Genomic DNA, 13,009 nt, shown 5'->3' with positions numbered 1-13,009 from the left:
TGATGCTTTACCTGATGCCCCCCCGGATGCAGTTGGCCCTCTTGTCTGCCAGGGCACTGCTGACTCATATTCAGCTTGCCATCCACCAGGACCCCCAGGTCCCTTTCCATGGCACTGCTTTCCAGCATCTCATTCCCCAGTCTGTATGAACAGGTAAGGTTGCCCCATGTCAGGTACCGAATCTGTCACTTTCCCTTGTTGAACTTCATATGGTTGGTGATTGCCCAGTCCTCCAATTTGTCCAGGTCTCTCTGCAGGACCTCCCTGCCTTTGAGGAAGTCAACAGCTCCTCTCAGTTTTGTGTCATCTGTAAACCTGCTTAGTATCCCTTCCAGTCCTGCGTCCAAGTCATTTATGAAGATGTTGAAGAGCACAGGGCCTAAGATGGATCCCTGTGGAACCCCACTAGTGACAGGTCACCAATCTGATGTTACCCCATTCACTGTTACCCTCTGTGCTCAACCCGTGAGCCAGTTGCTCACCCACCACATGATATGTTTATCCAGCTGTGTGCTGGACATTTTGTCCAGAAGGATCCTGTGAGAGACAGTGTCAAAAGCCTTACTGAAATCCAAAAAGATTACATCAGCTGGCTTTCCTTGATCAGCTAGGTGTCATAAAAGGAAATTGGGTTGGAGAAGCAGGACTTTCCTCTCATGAAGCCTTACTGACTGTGACCAATGACTGTGTTGTCTTTCAGATGATTTTCAATACCTTCCGGAATAATCTCCTCCTTAATTTCACCAGGCACTGAAGTGAGACTGACAGGCCTGTAGTTTTTGGGGTCCTCCTTCTTGCCCTTCTTGAAAATCAGGACAATGTTCACCACTTTCCAGTCTTCCAGCTTCTCGGTATTCCCAAGACCACTCAAAAATCACTGAGAGAGGGTTTGCAGTGATATCAGCTAGATCTTTGAGGATTCTGGGATGAATCCCATAGATTTGTAGAGATCCAACTGGAGCAGCAGATCCCACACAATTGCAGGGTCTGAATCTAATCAAGAGTTTAGGACACCAGAAAGGATCCAAGCAAGACTGATACGTCTGTTTAAATCTGCAATGCAAAAGTACTGCGTATATGCTCACTTGACTCTGGAGGCATCAGAACTTGCCAGGCTTACTAGCCTTACCTCCCTGTTTGAGGGCTATCCACAGCTTTGCCCTGCTGTCTATATAGTCATCCCAACCAAAGCAGTTTATAATGTAAGCTGAGCAGGATCTAGAAAGTAAGTGCTGCTCTGTTTAAATCCTGAGAAGGGCCAAATCCAATATAGGACTTCAGGGAATATGTAAGACAACTGTAAAAGGACAGATTAGCTCTGCTCCAGTGTTTTAAAGATTGGCTCCTAAATGGCTGCTCTCAAGATTTGAGTCTGTGGCGTGTGACTGAGGTTACAGGCTTACCTGAAGCCCTTAATAACACATTTGAACTCTGTGCTTAGTCGTTTTGTTTGTTTGTTTGTTTTTTTCCCCTGCATTTTTGGGCACTTCTAGATTGTGGCACTTGTACTTCTAAGAGCAGAGAGTTGAAATAGGAGTGGAATTTTTAAGGATCTGTATTCTTGTTTTTTTAGCTGTATCACAATGCTCAGAGTGGTCTACCAGTGATGCTACAGTTAGCTACTCTGAAATTTTACGGTGTTCAGGGAAGGACAACACTAACCCTGCTCAGTCCTGGCAAGGCCAGAGAAGTCAGCCTTGTGCAAGGGTGCATCAGCTGGGTGGGTGTCCAGTGACCTGCGATGCAAAATGGGTGGATAATTGAAGCTGTTCTCCATTGCTGGCTCAGCAGTTGATAGTGAAGTTAGGCTCAGAGCAATCAGATCTCATTGTGCTGGGGCTGTGCAGATGCATGGTCAGTACTGATACTTGTGTGAAAGACCTTCTGTTCTAATGGCAGATGTGTTGGTCATTGCCATGGAGGAGACAAGCAGACAAATATTTGGGTTTTTTTATAGGACCAAGTCTTAAGAACAGAAACAGGGTTAGCATTGTTTTGTGATCTACTTCACAATCATTTTCTTATCTTTCTGTTGTTATATTATTGCAAATAACATGATGAATTGGAAGAAAAATTATGATGCATCATGTTAGGATGGAGAGCTTTTTTAGTCATAGAAACCATTAGTAGATACTGAATAATATGTGTTGAAGATACATGATTCTATGTAATTCAGCAGGTCTAGATACAAAGGGTCTGTCTGTGAGTTCTAGAGGAGCTAGTGGGGGAGATCTCTAGTTCACAGGTTTCCATTTTTAATATGTTGCTTAAAACTGAAAGAAAACTGGTGTTCTGCCCAGATTCAGAGTAGACGAGCAGACTGAGCAGGGTAAATATAGCCTGATATAAATCACAGTGAACATATGGAAAAAGCTGATTGGGGACTCATCTGCTAGGGAATTAAAGGCCTTGAGTAAAACTGATTCTACTCAACATAGTTTTCTGGAAAGTAGGGCTTGTAAAACAAATGATTGCAAAAAATTTGATTTTAATGTTTTAGTATCTGAAAAAATTACAAGTTTAATAAGATGATGGTGTCAGTGTTAAAGACTTTGAAAAGCATTTGACTTACTGCTGTGTGAAACCGGTTAATAAACACATGAATTGAACTTGTAATGAAACAGACCAGACTTGAATGAATAACAAACCAGCTAGCAAGTCTTAATATAGGATTTTCTATGAAGGAGTTTCAAGGACTAAGTGGTTTTCCCGTGGTGGAAAATAGAAGATGAGAGTAGAGGGACTGGAAATTGTGTCTGATTGGTGGGAAGGAAGGAGACCACTGTAAATGCTGAAGTACAGCCTCCGAGCCAAAAGAATAATGCTGAGTGTAGGGGCAGTCCAAGAGCATGACCAGGCTGATGATTTTTCACTGTATATATAACTGCTAAGAATGTTTAGAGTGTGGTACATGGCTTGACCATCTGCCTTTGTCAAAAAAGCTTGAAAATTACTAAGTACATATAACCATCTAACATTAGTAAGTATCTGCAGCATCTAAATTAGTGATGAGGAGATCTTCTTGAATTCAGGACTTCTGTCTGCATAGTTTATTTTTCATCCAGTCCTCTTTACATGGATGTTTCTACAGCACAAATGAAGTAATAGGCTTAAGCTTCATAAACAGGAGGTCACAGAAGATGATTTAGTATTCCCTGATGACTTTAAAGGCCAAAACTGTCATAGACTGTGACAAAAGAATAAATTGGAGGAAAGCAGTGGGGTGTTTTCAAGAAAAGTTCTAGAAGATGAGAAATAGTTCTGATTTGGTATACTTTTGGAAAATTTAAAAATTATTTCTTTTTATGGACACCTGTGTTAAGACACCCCAGAGCTATTATGTCCTGTGGTGAGTAGATTAAGACTGGATAATTTACATCTAATAGGTAAAAGAATGATGGAGAAAGCAAACCAATGGAAGTTGAATTGACTGCAGTTTTCAGGAGTGAATAGTACTCAGGTTTGTTAACACACGTGTGGGTATTTAGTCTATTATGTCATGCTACCTCCATAAAAAATAGCTATAATAAAGGCAATACTCAAGTAGCATTCTTGTTTCTGTTAGTACTGTGTCCATGACACTTAGGTACTGTAACACTAAGTGTGTTGTCTGTTTCTATTTGAAAGATTTTAAATTAAATAATCGTTTCCAATCAGAGTTTTTTATGTTACCTATTACTGCAAATACCAGATAAGTTAAAAAAAGAAGTGTGAAATTCAAAACCAGTTGTTCAAAAATACTTGAAATCATTTTATTGATACTTGCATAGTTAGCATAGTTGTATAAAACTCATAAGCCCTGTAAAGATTTTTCATTAAGTGATAAAGGTATTGCAGTTGTCCTCAAAAGAAAGCGTTTTGTTCTTTTTATTTATTAACCATCAACACTCTTTTCTATGTAAAAGTCACTAAATACATTTACCTCATTTGAATTTGCTTTTCATGATCTGTGGATATGTTTCTGTGGCTTCTTTGAAACAGATTTCCTTGAAAACTCTTTATTTTTTCCTATATTCTGATTGCATCTGTCTTTCACTATGATAAAAAATACAGGTATTAGACAAATTAAGCAGAGGAAGTGTTTTGCTCAGTACTAATTTTCCTCAATTTTCAGTGTCTAACTTGTTCCCCATTAATTCAGTCATGTCTATATATGAGACTGCTTTTTTCCTAATGTGTATGAAATATTCCAGTTTTTCTGTCTTGCAATTTTATTACACTGCAATTTTATTCACATTTATTACATTGACCTTGGTTTTCATTCACATTCATAGAGGCCTTTTTGTTTTAAAATAATGTAATGGTAGAAATGCATAATCAGTTGATACATCAAATCTCTGTGAAACAATATTACATTTAGAAAATACTATCTTTAACTTTGCACTAGGTTGAATGTCAGTAAATACACTCCCTTACACATCTTACATCCTAATAAAGAAATATTGCAGCACCACTTTAAAGTCAATTAAAGATCCCATGTGATTATGTTGAAGACAGCTAGAGGAAAAACATGTTCCCTCTGTCAACTGGAGCCTTAACTGATTCACCTTTGAAATATCCATTGAGAATGTGTCTGTCTGTATTAATATCCCAATTAGGAATTAATATTATTCAGTACTAGTATAACACAGTAAAATATACTGAGGGGTTGTGGGTGTGTGTGCGTGGGTGTGGATCTATAATCCCAGATACTGTTCAATTGTTAACACTCTCTGTGGCAGATATTGACCTGATCCAATCCTAATTCTTCCAGACAGTGCCTGGACATATGATTAAGGGAGTAGCATAGAGACTTCCTTCAGAGGAGAAGGATGTAACCTGTGATGTACCAGTGTCTTCTCTCAAGCAGCAATCAATAGGTCAAGAGGAAACAGCCTGAAGTTGCTCCAGGGAAGGTTTAGATTGAATATTAGGAAAAATTTCTTCATGGAAACAATTATCAAGCAGTGGAACAAGCCAATCAGGGAAGTGGTTGAGTCGTCATCCCTGGACATATTTAAAAGACAAATGGATGTGGCACTTAGAAACATAGTTGGACTTGGCAGTGCTGGGTTGGACTTGATGGTCTTAAACATCTTTTCCAACCTGAACAATTCTATGATTCATTTGCTCTTGAACTGTTAAAATTAAGGAGAAGATCCTTGTCCCATTTTTTTAATATGAAAAGCAATCTTGGATTCTGCCTCCGAAATGATCCCTTCTGTATATATGCTGGGGGTTTTTTGTGTTTGCAAAGTATCTGGTTTTTTTGTTTATGTCCAAATGGTACCAGCAAAGAGACCACTGGAACCAAACTGTGTTTTGTGCTTCTCCGTATAGTTTACCTCAGGCTCACTGGTGCTTTCATTCTTCCAGTTGTGGCTTTCTGTAGCTCATTTGTGAAAAGTAGTACATTTTCTTTTTAAGTGAAAAAAGTTGGATGTCTCTCACTTGATCATTATCTTTTGTCATACATAAACCCCCTCCCTTTTGAAATCTGATATTATCCTTTGTGATAAAATATTACTATACTTTGCTTATACATTCTTACTTACTTTGACTCCTGTTTACTACACTATAGCAAATGGGAGTCAAAGTTGTTAGTCACAGTCAGCATCTCAGTAAGAAGCACAGGAGACATAACAAGTGACATTTTGTTAAGTACCTAAGAAGTACGTAGGTATAGAAAATCTTATTTTTACAAATTGGTGAGTAGACTCCTGAACCAGCTGTCAAAATACATATGCTTTCCTATGAAAAGGGTAGGACAAAATGTCTGAGTTACAAGAGATCTTAAATAAATCATCTGGAGGAAAAGGCAATCTGCTGTATAAATATTTCAAGTTTTGAAATTGAAGCCTTTACACTGATCGCTTAGAGGCCTGGCCTTATTTTGTAGCAGATAATATTATGTCAAAGCAATGTTTAGTTCTACTTAGCAGCTGTTGTATTCATAAGAAATTATGCCAGATTAAACCTTGAATATATTCATCAAGAGCACCCAGTTGTGCTGACAAACCTAAAACCGTTTTCAGTAATATGTTCTATCACAAACCATTTGGGCACATTGCCTCTCTGAAGAATGGTAAAGTCAGTGTGCAGGCTCAGCTTTATAATTCCCGCTGCCTGCTGAATTCCCATAATATATCCAAATGTCCAAGCAGTAGATTCAATAGGTATCCTACTAGAACACTGCAGTAGCACAGGTATAAAATGTGGGACATTTTCTCAAGGGTATTACTTTCCCAATCATTTTAATTTCACATGCCTGATTCACCACTGCTTGTGCATTCATTTGTACTTGTTCAAAGGAAATGCAATTGAATTCTAAAATACTCTCAAATCACTGCAATACTCATTTTACATGGTAAAAGAACAAGACAGTAAATTGGATAATCAAGTTTTCTGGGTTTTGTAAGGAGAACTGAAATGTTGCTTGGAGAAGAAACAACAAAAATCAAGCTTTACTTGTGGAATACTTCAAAGATTATCCTGTAAAACCTGGGTCAAACACGTTGTACAGAGAGGATACCTTGTTAATTGTAGTGATGCTGTAATGAGGAGATGACATAAAGATCAGGAGAACAGTGTGGAGAAGAGCAGACAGCTGTGGTTGGTGGAACAAAATCAGCTTTTCTGGAGAGCGTTTTGTTGCAGGAAACAAACACTCTGGAGTGCTCTCAGGCACTCTCAAAGGAAGCTCTTCTCCTTCCCCTTGCTCACTGCAGCAGGAGTGTAATAAATTATATGTGCCAAAAATGGAATGAAGAAAACACTTCTCCCCTTCCCCAGCTAAACCCTCAACAATTTAGGGTGCTCATTTAAAGTGTAATAAAGTTCAGTTTGCTTTTCTAGGAAAGTCTGAGTATTTGTCATGCTTTCCTGTTGTATACCTTAAACCGGTATTTTGCCACCTTGTCTGTGAGTGCAGTTCCAAATTGTATAAATAATTATGCAAAGGCTAGAACTCTGGTATTCTCTCTTAGATGAGTTTTGTAATTTTTCTAATCTGCCATGACAAATAATTAGTTGTTACATTACAGTATGCAGTTCTATAGGTAGTTTTGAATGTGAATAAGCAATTTGTCCTCTACTACAGTCAGCAGTTCCCAAGAGCTCCAAGGAGCAGCACATCTCTAGGGCTCTAACCTGCTGGAAATATTTTGATTTTGAAACAAACATTTGTGTTACAGATAGTGGCAGTAAGAATCAGGGAGTTTGATGTGCTAGGTTAGGATGAGAGGTTGAGCTCTACACCTCAGTTCTGGTTTCCGGTTCCAGTCTCTGCTCAGAAGACTATACAAAGAGAAACACCATTTACAGCAGCAATTAAGAGGCATAATTTCTTCTGTAATGTTAAGATTGAGGGAAATTCTTAGCATAGATGGGGTAAGTAACTTCAGAAAGCACAAATAACTCTTTATTTAACATTGGTAAAGCAGCTGCTTCTTTGCAACTTAACTCTTTGTGGACTGGATAACATTGTGTTTCACATCTACAGCCATAGCTGAGGAAGTGTTCTCTTCAAGGTGAAGTAATGCTGATGACTGTTAACTTTCTGATCCATCTGGCATCTGGGAAGTAGTTTCTCAGCTGATGTCCATTTTCTGAGAACGCATTGTGTAAGCATCATTTGGATTCTAAGGCTGTGTAGCTCTTTTTAGCTCACTGGTGATGCTGATGGGGCTTGCAAGCAGTTAGTTTTCACTCCTTCAATATTCTTGTAAGTTAGAACTTGGTCCTAAATGCAGTAAAAATAAGAAGGGAGCCTGAATCATTCTGTGTGGCTAATGTGATCTCTCATGCTTGGTCGAGGAGGAAAATCTAGCACATTTCCAAGAACAGGTTTCCCTTAAGGTTCATTTCTGACATTCCATCACATAGGAAAGGAGAAGAGTGTTTGCTAATACGCTGACAGTTAATTGGATTTTGGTTTCAGGCTAGAAATGACAAATTTTGATGTTATCTATTTTGAGTGGAATCAAAATATCCAGGAATAGGAGCCTAGGTACAGTCCATAAGGTAGCACCTCAGCACCTTCATGAAGTCTTCTTGTGTACACTTCATGAAGTGTTCAGTGTACATCTGTGTATTAGAAAGAGTTCCAAAGCAGGGAAAAGCAGGGAAAAGCTGAGATACCTAACTCAAAGCTGCAGGAAGGTCCTACAGTTTACTTAGCAGATTTGTGGCCAGACATGTTTTCATTGGAGTAGATGCCTAAATAACTCTTTCCAAGACTGGTGCAAGGTGATTGAAAGAGAGACTAGGTGGGCCTTCAGAGCTTTAATCCACTAAATCTACTTCAGAGGACTATTATCTTTAGTATATACTCTTTTTTAACTAGCTGGACTGATGCTTTATCTTTCTCAGGAGAGGCATTTCTATTTCCATTCAATAAGGTTATAGGAGTTGTTCAGTAGCTTCCTTAGGAAGGTGATATGATCTAGGTGTCCTAAGAACTTCTGGATTTCGTTAGAACATATGGTGTAACTATTACCCTTGGATGTAGTATGTAGACTGCTTGTATTTCATAGTATTATTAAGATGTATGTGATCATTCAACTCTCCATTGTATCTCCATATTGTTATTCTTGTTTGTTTGTTTGCTTACAGGTTTCTTGTCTATATTTACATAACTGTTGCAAGCTACCTAGTCTGACGAAGTTGAACTTCATTCTTCAAGTGTGATTTACTCAGTACAGCCTAGAATCATGATGAAAAAGAAGAGCATACCTGCAAGTAAACCTTTCTTGATCCTCTTTCTGTGCCAAATTATTTCTGCATTGGACGTACCTCTTGACTGTAAGTATTAACCTGCTAAATAAGTGTAGAATAATGGAAATTTAGTTAAATAATTTCTGTAGAAAGCTGAAGATAACTCCAACATGGAGCTAAACGTGGAGATAAACATTTCAGTCAGGGCATTATGATTATGAATATTTACACTTATTTACTGAAGATTTTCAAAACCTGTGCAATAAAATGAGTTACACTGTTCACTTGAGAAGGTTTAACACAGGATTCTCACAGGGTTCTACTTACACTTCAGTGTGCCTTTGTTGAACACATTATTTGATCAAAATTAAGAAGGGCAGAGAAGCCCAGCTAAATGCTAATTATTTGTGAAGTTAGGATCATACTGATAATTTGCTGAAAACCCCATGACAATTCTTAGTTGCTGTCATCAATCACCCTTACCTCCAGAGAAGAAGTTTGCAGGAGCTGATACGTAAACTGGTAAAAGATTCAAATACCTAAAATTCAGATACTCAAAGCATCTTATTTTTTGATCCCAAAGGGTAAATTAGGCTCTTAGATTTCCTAAGCAGTGGCTGAAAATGGTTAAATACTTAGCTCTAAGTTAAAAATATGTGCTGAGCAGGGAACTCCAGCATTGATATGTGAGGAAACATCCAAAAGAGAGGAAATCCCAAGATCTGAAATTCTTGTCTAGTATAAGACTGTGTTAGTGGGGAACCTTGAAGGTAGGACTCCATGCTGAAAAGGAAGCCACCGTAGATGCTGCATTTTATAGTCCTAATAGCTGATTTTATTAAATTATTCCTGCTTTAGGTTGCTATTTTCTTTCTAAGATAAGCATGATCACATTTTCAAGATTCAGTGAACCATGTTGCACCTCATAGTGACTATTAATTTGTTAAACTAATTACCAGGGAAGAGAACATTAGGGCTGGTGTTAAATTGATGGATTAATATATCAGTAAATTTGCTTATGATTCTAATGTGCATGACTTTCTTTACCCCCATGTTTGTGATAACTTCCTGCCTTCCACAATGCATGTTTTTACTTAATAATTTCACTGACATAAATTGCAACTGCTTTGGTGGGTTCCCCCCCCCATGCATTTTACAAGCCTATCAAACCAGTGACCTGTATTTCTGTAACAAGATCAATATATTTGAATCACATCAAACTTGTTGTGCTCTAAATGTCTTTAGAGCAATAAGCTTTGGTTTAAAGAGGGATTCGAAAGTTTTTTGAATTAATGTCTTATTTTCTAAACTTAATTTTGCTGCATAAATATCTTTACAGTCTATAAATAGTGTTTTAAACCCCCATCTTGTAGTTTAGGAACTAATATAAATTGTGCACCACTCTAATATATTTATCTATATCTATCTTCAGGTTAAATTTACCAGAAATGCATCAAGAGACAAAAATGAGTAGCTCTTTTAGATGTATCATTTTAGTTCTCTACTGAGAATTTAATTCCCTACTCCTTAATGCTTAATGACTTTGTTAGGTCTGATAAAGTCACATGCTTGAATTTTTAGCCAAAACTAATATTAACAGAAATTACATCTGTAATGATGTTATTGCTTTCATAAATAATGATGAGAATGGGCTCTGGGAGAGCACCTCAAGGGAAGGACATATATTTTCTGTGGGTCTTCCATAAGTATCCACTGCAGAGACCTGATGGTGAGAACACAGTTGACAGTTGAACCTTTAGGTTTCATCCAGATTAGCAGTTCCTATTCTTTGCAGTTCATTAGTTCCTAGTCAGTGTCTCCTAAAACCTACTGAAAATGTAGGTGACCCAAAGGCATTTGACCTGCTGTAATACATTATTGATAAAGAGACGTGTATGCAAAACATTTGAAGTAAGAAATAAAGATGTGACAGCTAAGATGATTTTTTTTTTGTTTTAGTTATTTTTCAAACCAAAAGGGGTTGCAACTCTATTGAGTAGAATTAGGTGCTTCTGTATTTACAAGAGTAATTTTAACCTGAAGCATTCTCTTTGTTCTTCTTTGTGATCATGAGTGGATTGATTTTGACTGCAACATGAGGGCAGTGCACTCCACTAATTTTGAATTGCTGTCTCCTCAATATTAGTGTTTTGTGTCCTTGCAAGACCAAAATCACATATCATGGTTGCCCTTAAAAAGTCAACACTTCAGAAAAGTTTCTCATACCATGAGGTTTGAGATAAATGTAGTAATAACTGACACAATGAAAACTGTAGCTGGGATTTCAGGCCTCCCTGCATGGCTTACACTGCTAAATGTTTTAAATGTTTACTTTTTAATGGTGACCAATGTACTTGTCAGACATACTTATCTTCCCTCTCAAAATTGCTAATTTTCTTTCCATTAACAAATGTTTCTCTTTAATCTCCATTTGTCCATTCAACTGCTGATTCTGATGTGGGAATAAAAGCAAAACTTCTAGAAGAATGTAAGTTCCTCTTCACTAAAACTAGGCTGTGTGCTGCTGAAAAGTAATACTGATTGGTGTGCTGTATCTAGATGTTTTGTGCATGCAGTGTTCAGAAAAAAAACTGCTGTACGTAAATCAACATTCTAAAATTCTGAAAAAATTAATTGTGTGGTTTTTGATGGTGTGCTAGCTGAACATTAAAATATTTACTCAGTATCAGCATGTGCAGTGTTTTATGACTACTTTCAGGAGTAAATGTATTTGATAAAAAATAAATTCATCGGAATATATGTACTTTTATACTATTATACATATCTGAGTTGGAGATACTTTTATATCCATAGTGGATACAGTTATTTAAGTAGACCTCATATTTTTATGGCTTCTCCTAACTAAGCTCTAGTGTCATGGTTAATTCAATCAGTTTTAAGTGCAGTGCATAGCACAGGAGTAGAGATTTCAGGTCTTTGATGTGCATCAGATGGAATATCCTGTGGGTTGGGCAGTGTTCGTGTTGTGTCCCTTTTCAGAGTGTATTTGCTTTTCCCAAGTAAGCATCTGGCACGTATTGACCCTGAAATATGCCCCTGAGAGGGAAAAGGACTGTCTTCAAAGTGCCTCTAAAGAAATACACACAAAGGCATGATCATGTAAAAATACTTCCTCCCTCATTTAAGGACTCTCCCCTCTGCAATGAGGAGCAAAACCCAGTTCTACATGGCCTGTTCTGTTCTGTTCTGCTTAGCTGCTGTATTTTGTTAATGATTTCATGATCTGATGTTTTTTCCGTGGCTGTTTCTTGTCAGTAGGGTTTTACAGAAGGCTACCTCTGTCTGTACAACAGACTACTTAATATATAATGGTAGGGAAGACTTAAAGTAAAAATCCCAGTTTTACAATTTTAACTGGCTAGAAAGAGGCATGAGAATACAGCTAACTCTAGTGATTGAAATATTTTGTTCAAGTTGCTAGAAATTACCCCAAAGCAGTAGCATTGCTGGACAGGCAATATACAACATTCAGACAGAGATGTTAATGGGCATGTTATTAAACAGGTTCCTTTAGATGATACTAAACTATAAACAGATGAATAATGTTGAGGAAGACACCTTTCTCACTATCTTAGTACTGCAGACATGATATTTTTAATGCAAAAATCGGCATAGATATTGATAAAAGATTATAAATTACTTTAAATATGTAGGCACCAACTACTGTGTCAGGTGAATCAATTCTGTTTTGTGCTACTCATTCTAGAGTACTTGACAAATTACAAATGTGGAATGTTTGTTTCTCCCAATTCACAAGATTGACTAAATTCTTATTGGGTTCCTTATTGGGGAATCAGTACTTTACTTTTCCTACATGTTTACTTTATTTGGAAAGTAGGTACTGTTTTTGTCATTTTTAAAGTCTTTTAACACGTTTTTTACTCCTGAAAAGTAGTTCCTAAAAGCATGCTTTATAGATTATTTTGAGTATAATAAATGTGTGAAAAGGGTTACACCCATAGAGAATTTGGAAATAAAAAAATATTTAGAAACACAAAGCAATGTGTGTTTCTTTCCTTCTGTGTAGTAAAAAACATTTTATGAAGGTTTATGCCTTACAACTCTTCATTTCGGATTATTGGACTTAGAATTGGAGTGTCCTTTGGGTTTGTGGAAATCTGTTGAAATCTGAGGTATAGAAGTGACGTTCATTAAACTTTTTGTCCAAGATCTTCACCCACAGTAAATCAGGATAGCTCAGTTGGGAGTTAGTATAGCTACACTGATTTACAAGGGTAGAGCACTTCAGCCTCCTGATACAAAGGATACTTTAATCCCATTCTTCTGTCACTGA

General features: G+C 37.3%; 1 protein-coding gene across 35 annotated transcripts in view; it reads left to right on the top strand.

The window, feature by feature from the left end:
- Window positions 1-13,009, top strand: part of NRCAM (neuronal cell adhesion molecule) — a 155,832-nt gene that overhangs the window by 77,258 nt on the left and 65,565 nt on the right. For 27 of the 35 annotated variants that reach the window (XM_027657941.1, XM_027657933.1, XM_027657873.1 and 24 more), the window contains 2 exons: window positions 8,593-8,781; window positions 11,165-11,182. In XM_027657941.1, the coding sequence (XP_027513742.1) occupies window positions 8,691-8,781; window positions 11,165-11,182 (109 nt within the window). In that variant the 5' untranslated portion in view covers window positions 8,593-8,690. Of the gene's footprint in view, window positions 1-8,592; window positions 8,782-11,164; window positions 11,183-13,009 lie in introns of those variants that run through there. The other 8 variants (XM_027657924.1, XM_027657916.1, XM_027657907.1 and 5 more) reach the window with 2 other exon arrangements.

The sequence above is a fragment of the Corapipo altera genome, unplaced genomic scaffold, assembly GCF_003945725.1.
Source record: "Corapipo altera isolate COAL_440 unplaced genomic scaffold, ASM394572v1 1, whole genome shotgun sequence".
In the NCBI taxonomy this organism is placed as follows: domain Eukaryota; kingdom Metazoa; phylum Chordata; class Aves; order Passeriformes; family Pipridae; genus Corapipo; species Corapipo altera.
Note: the sequence above shows the minus strand (reverse complement) of the source record. Positions and strands in the feature narration are given on the sequence as shown.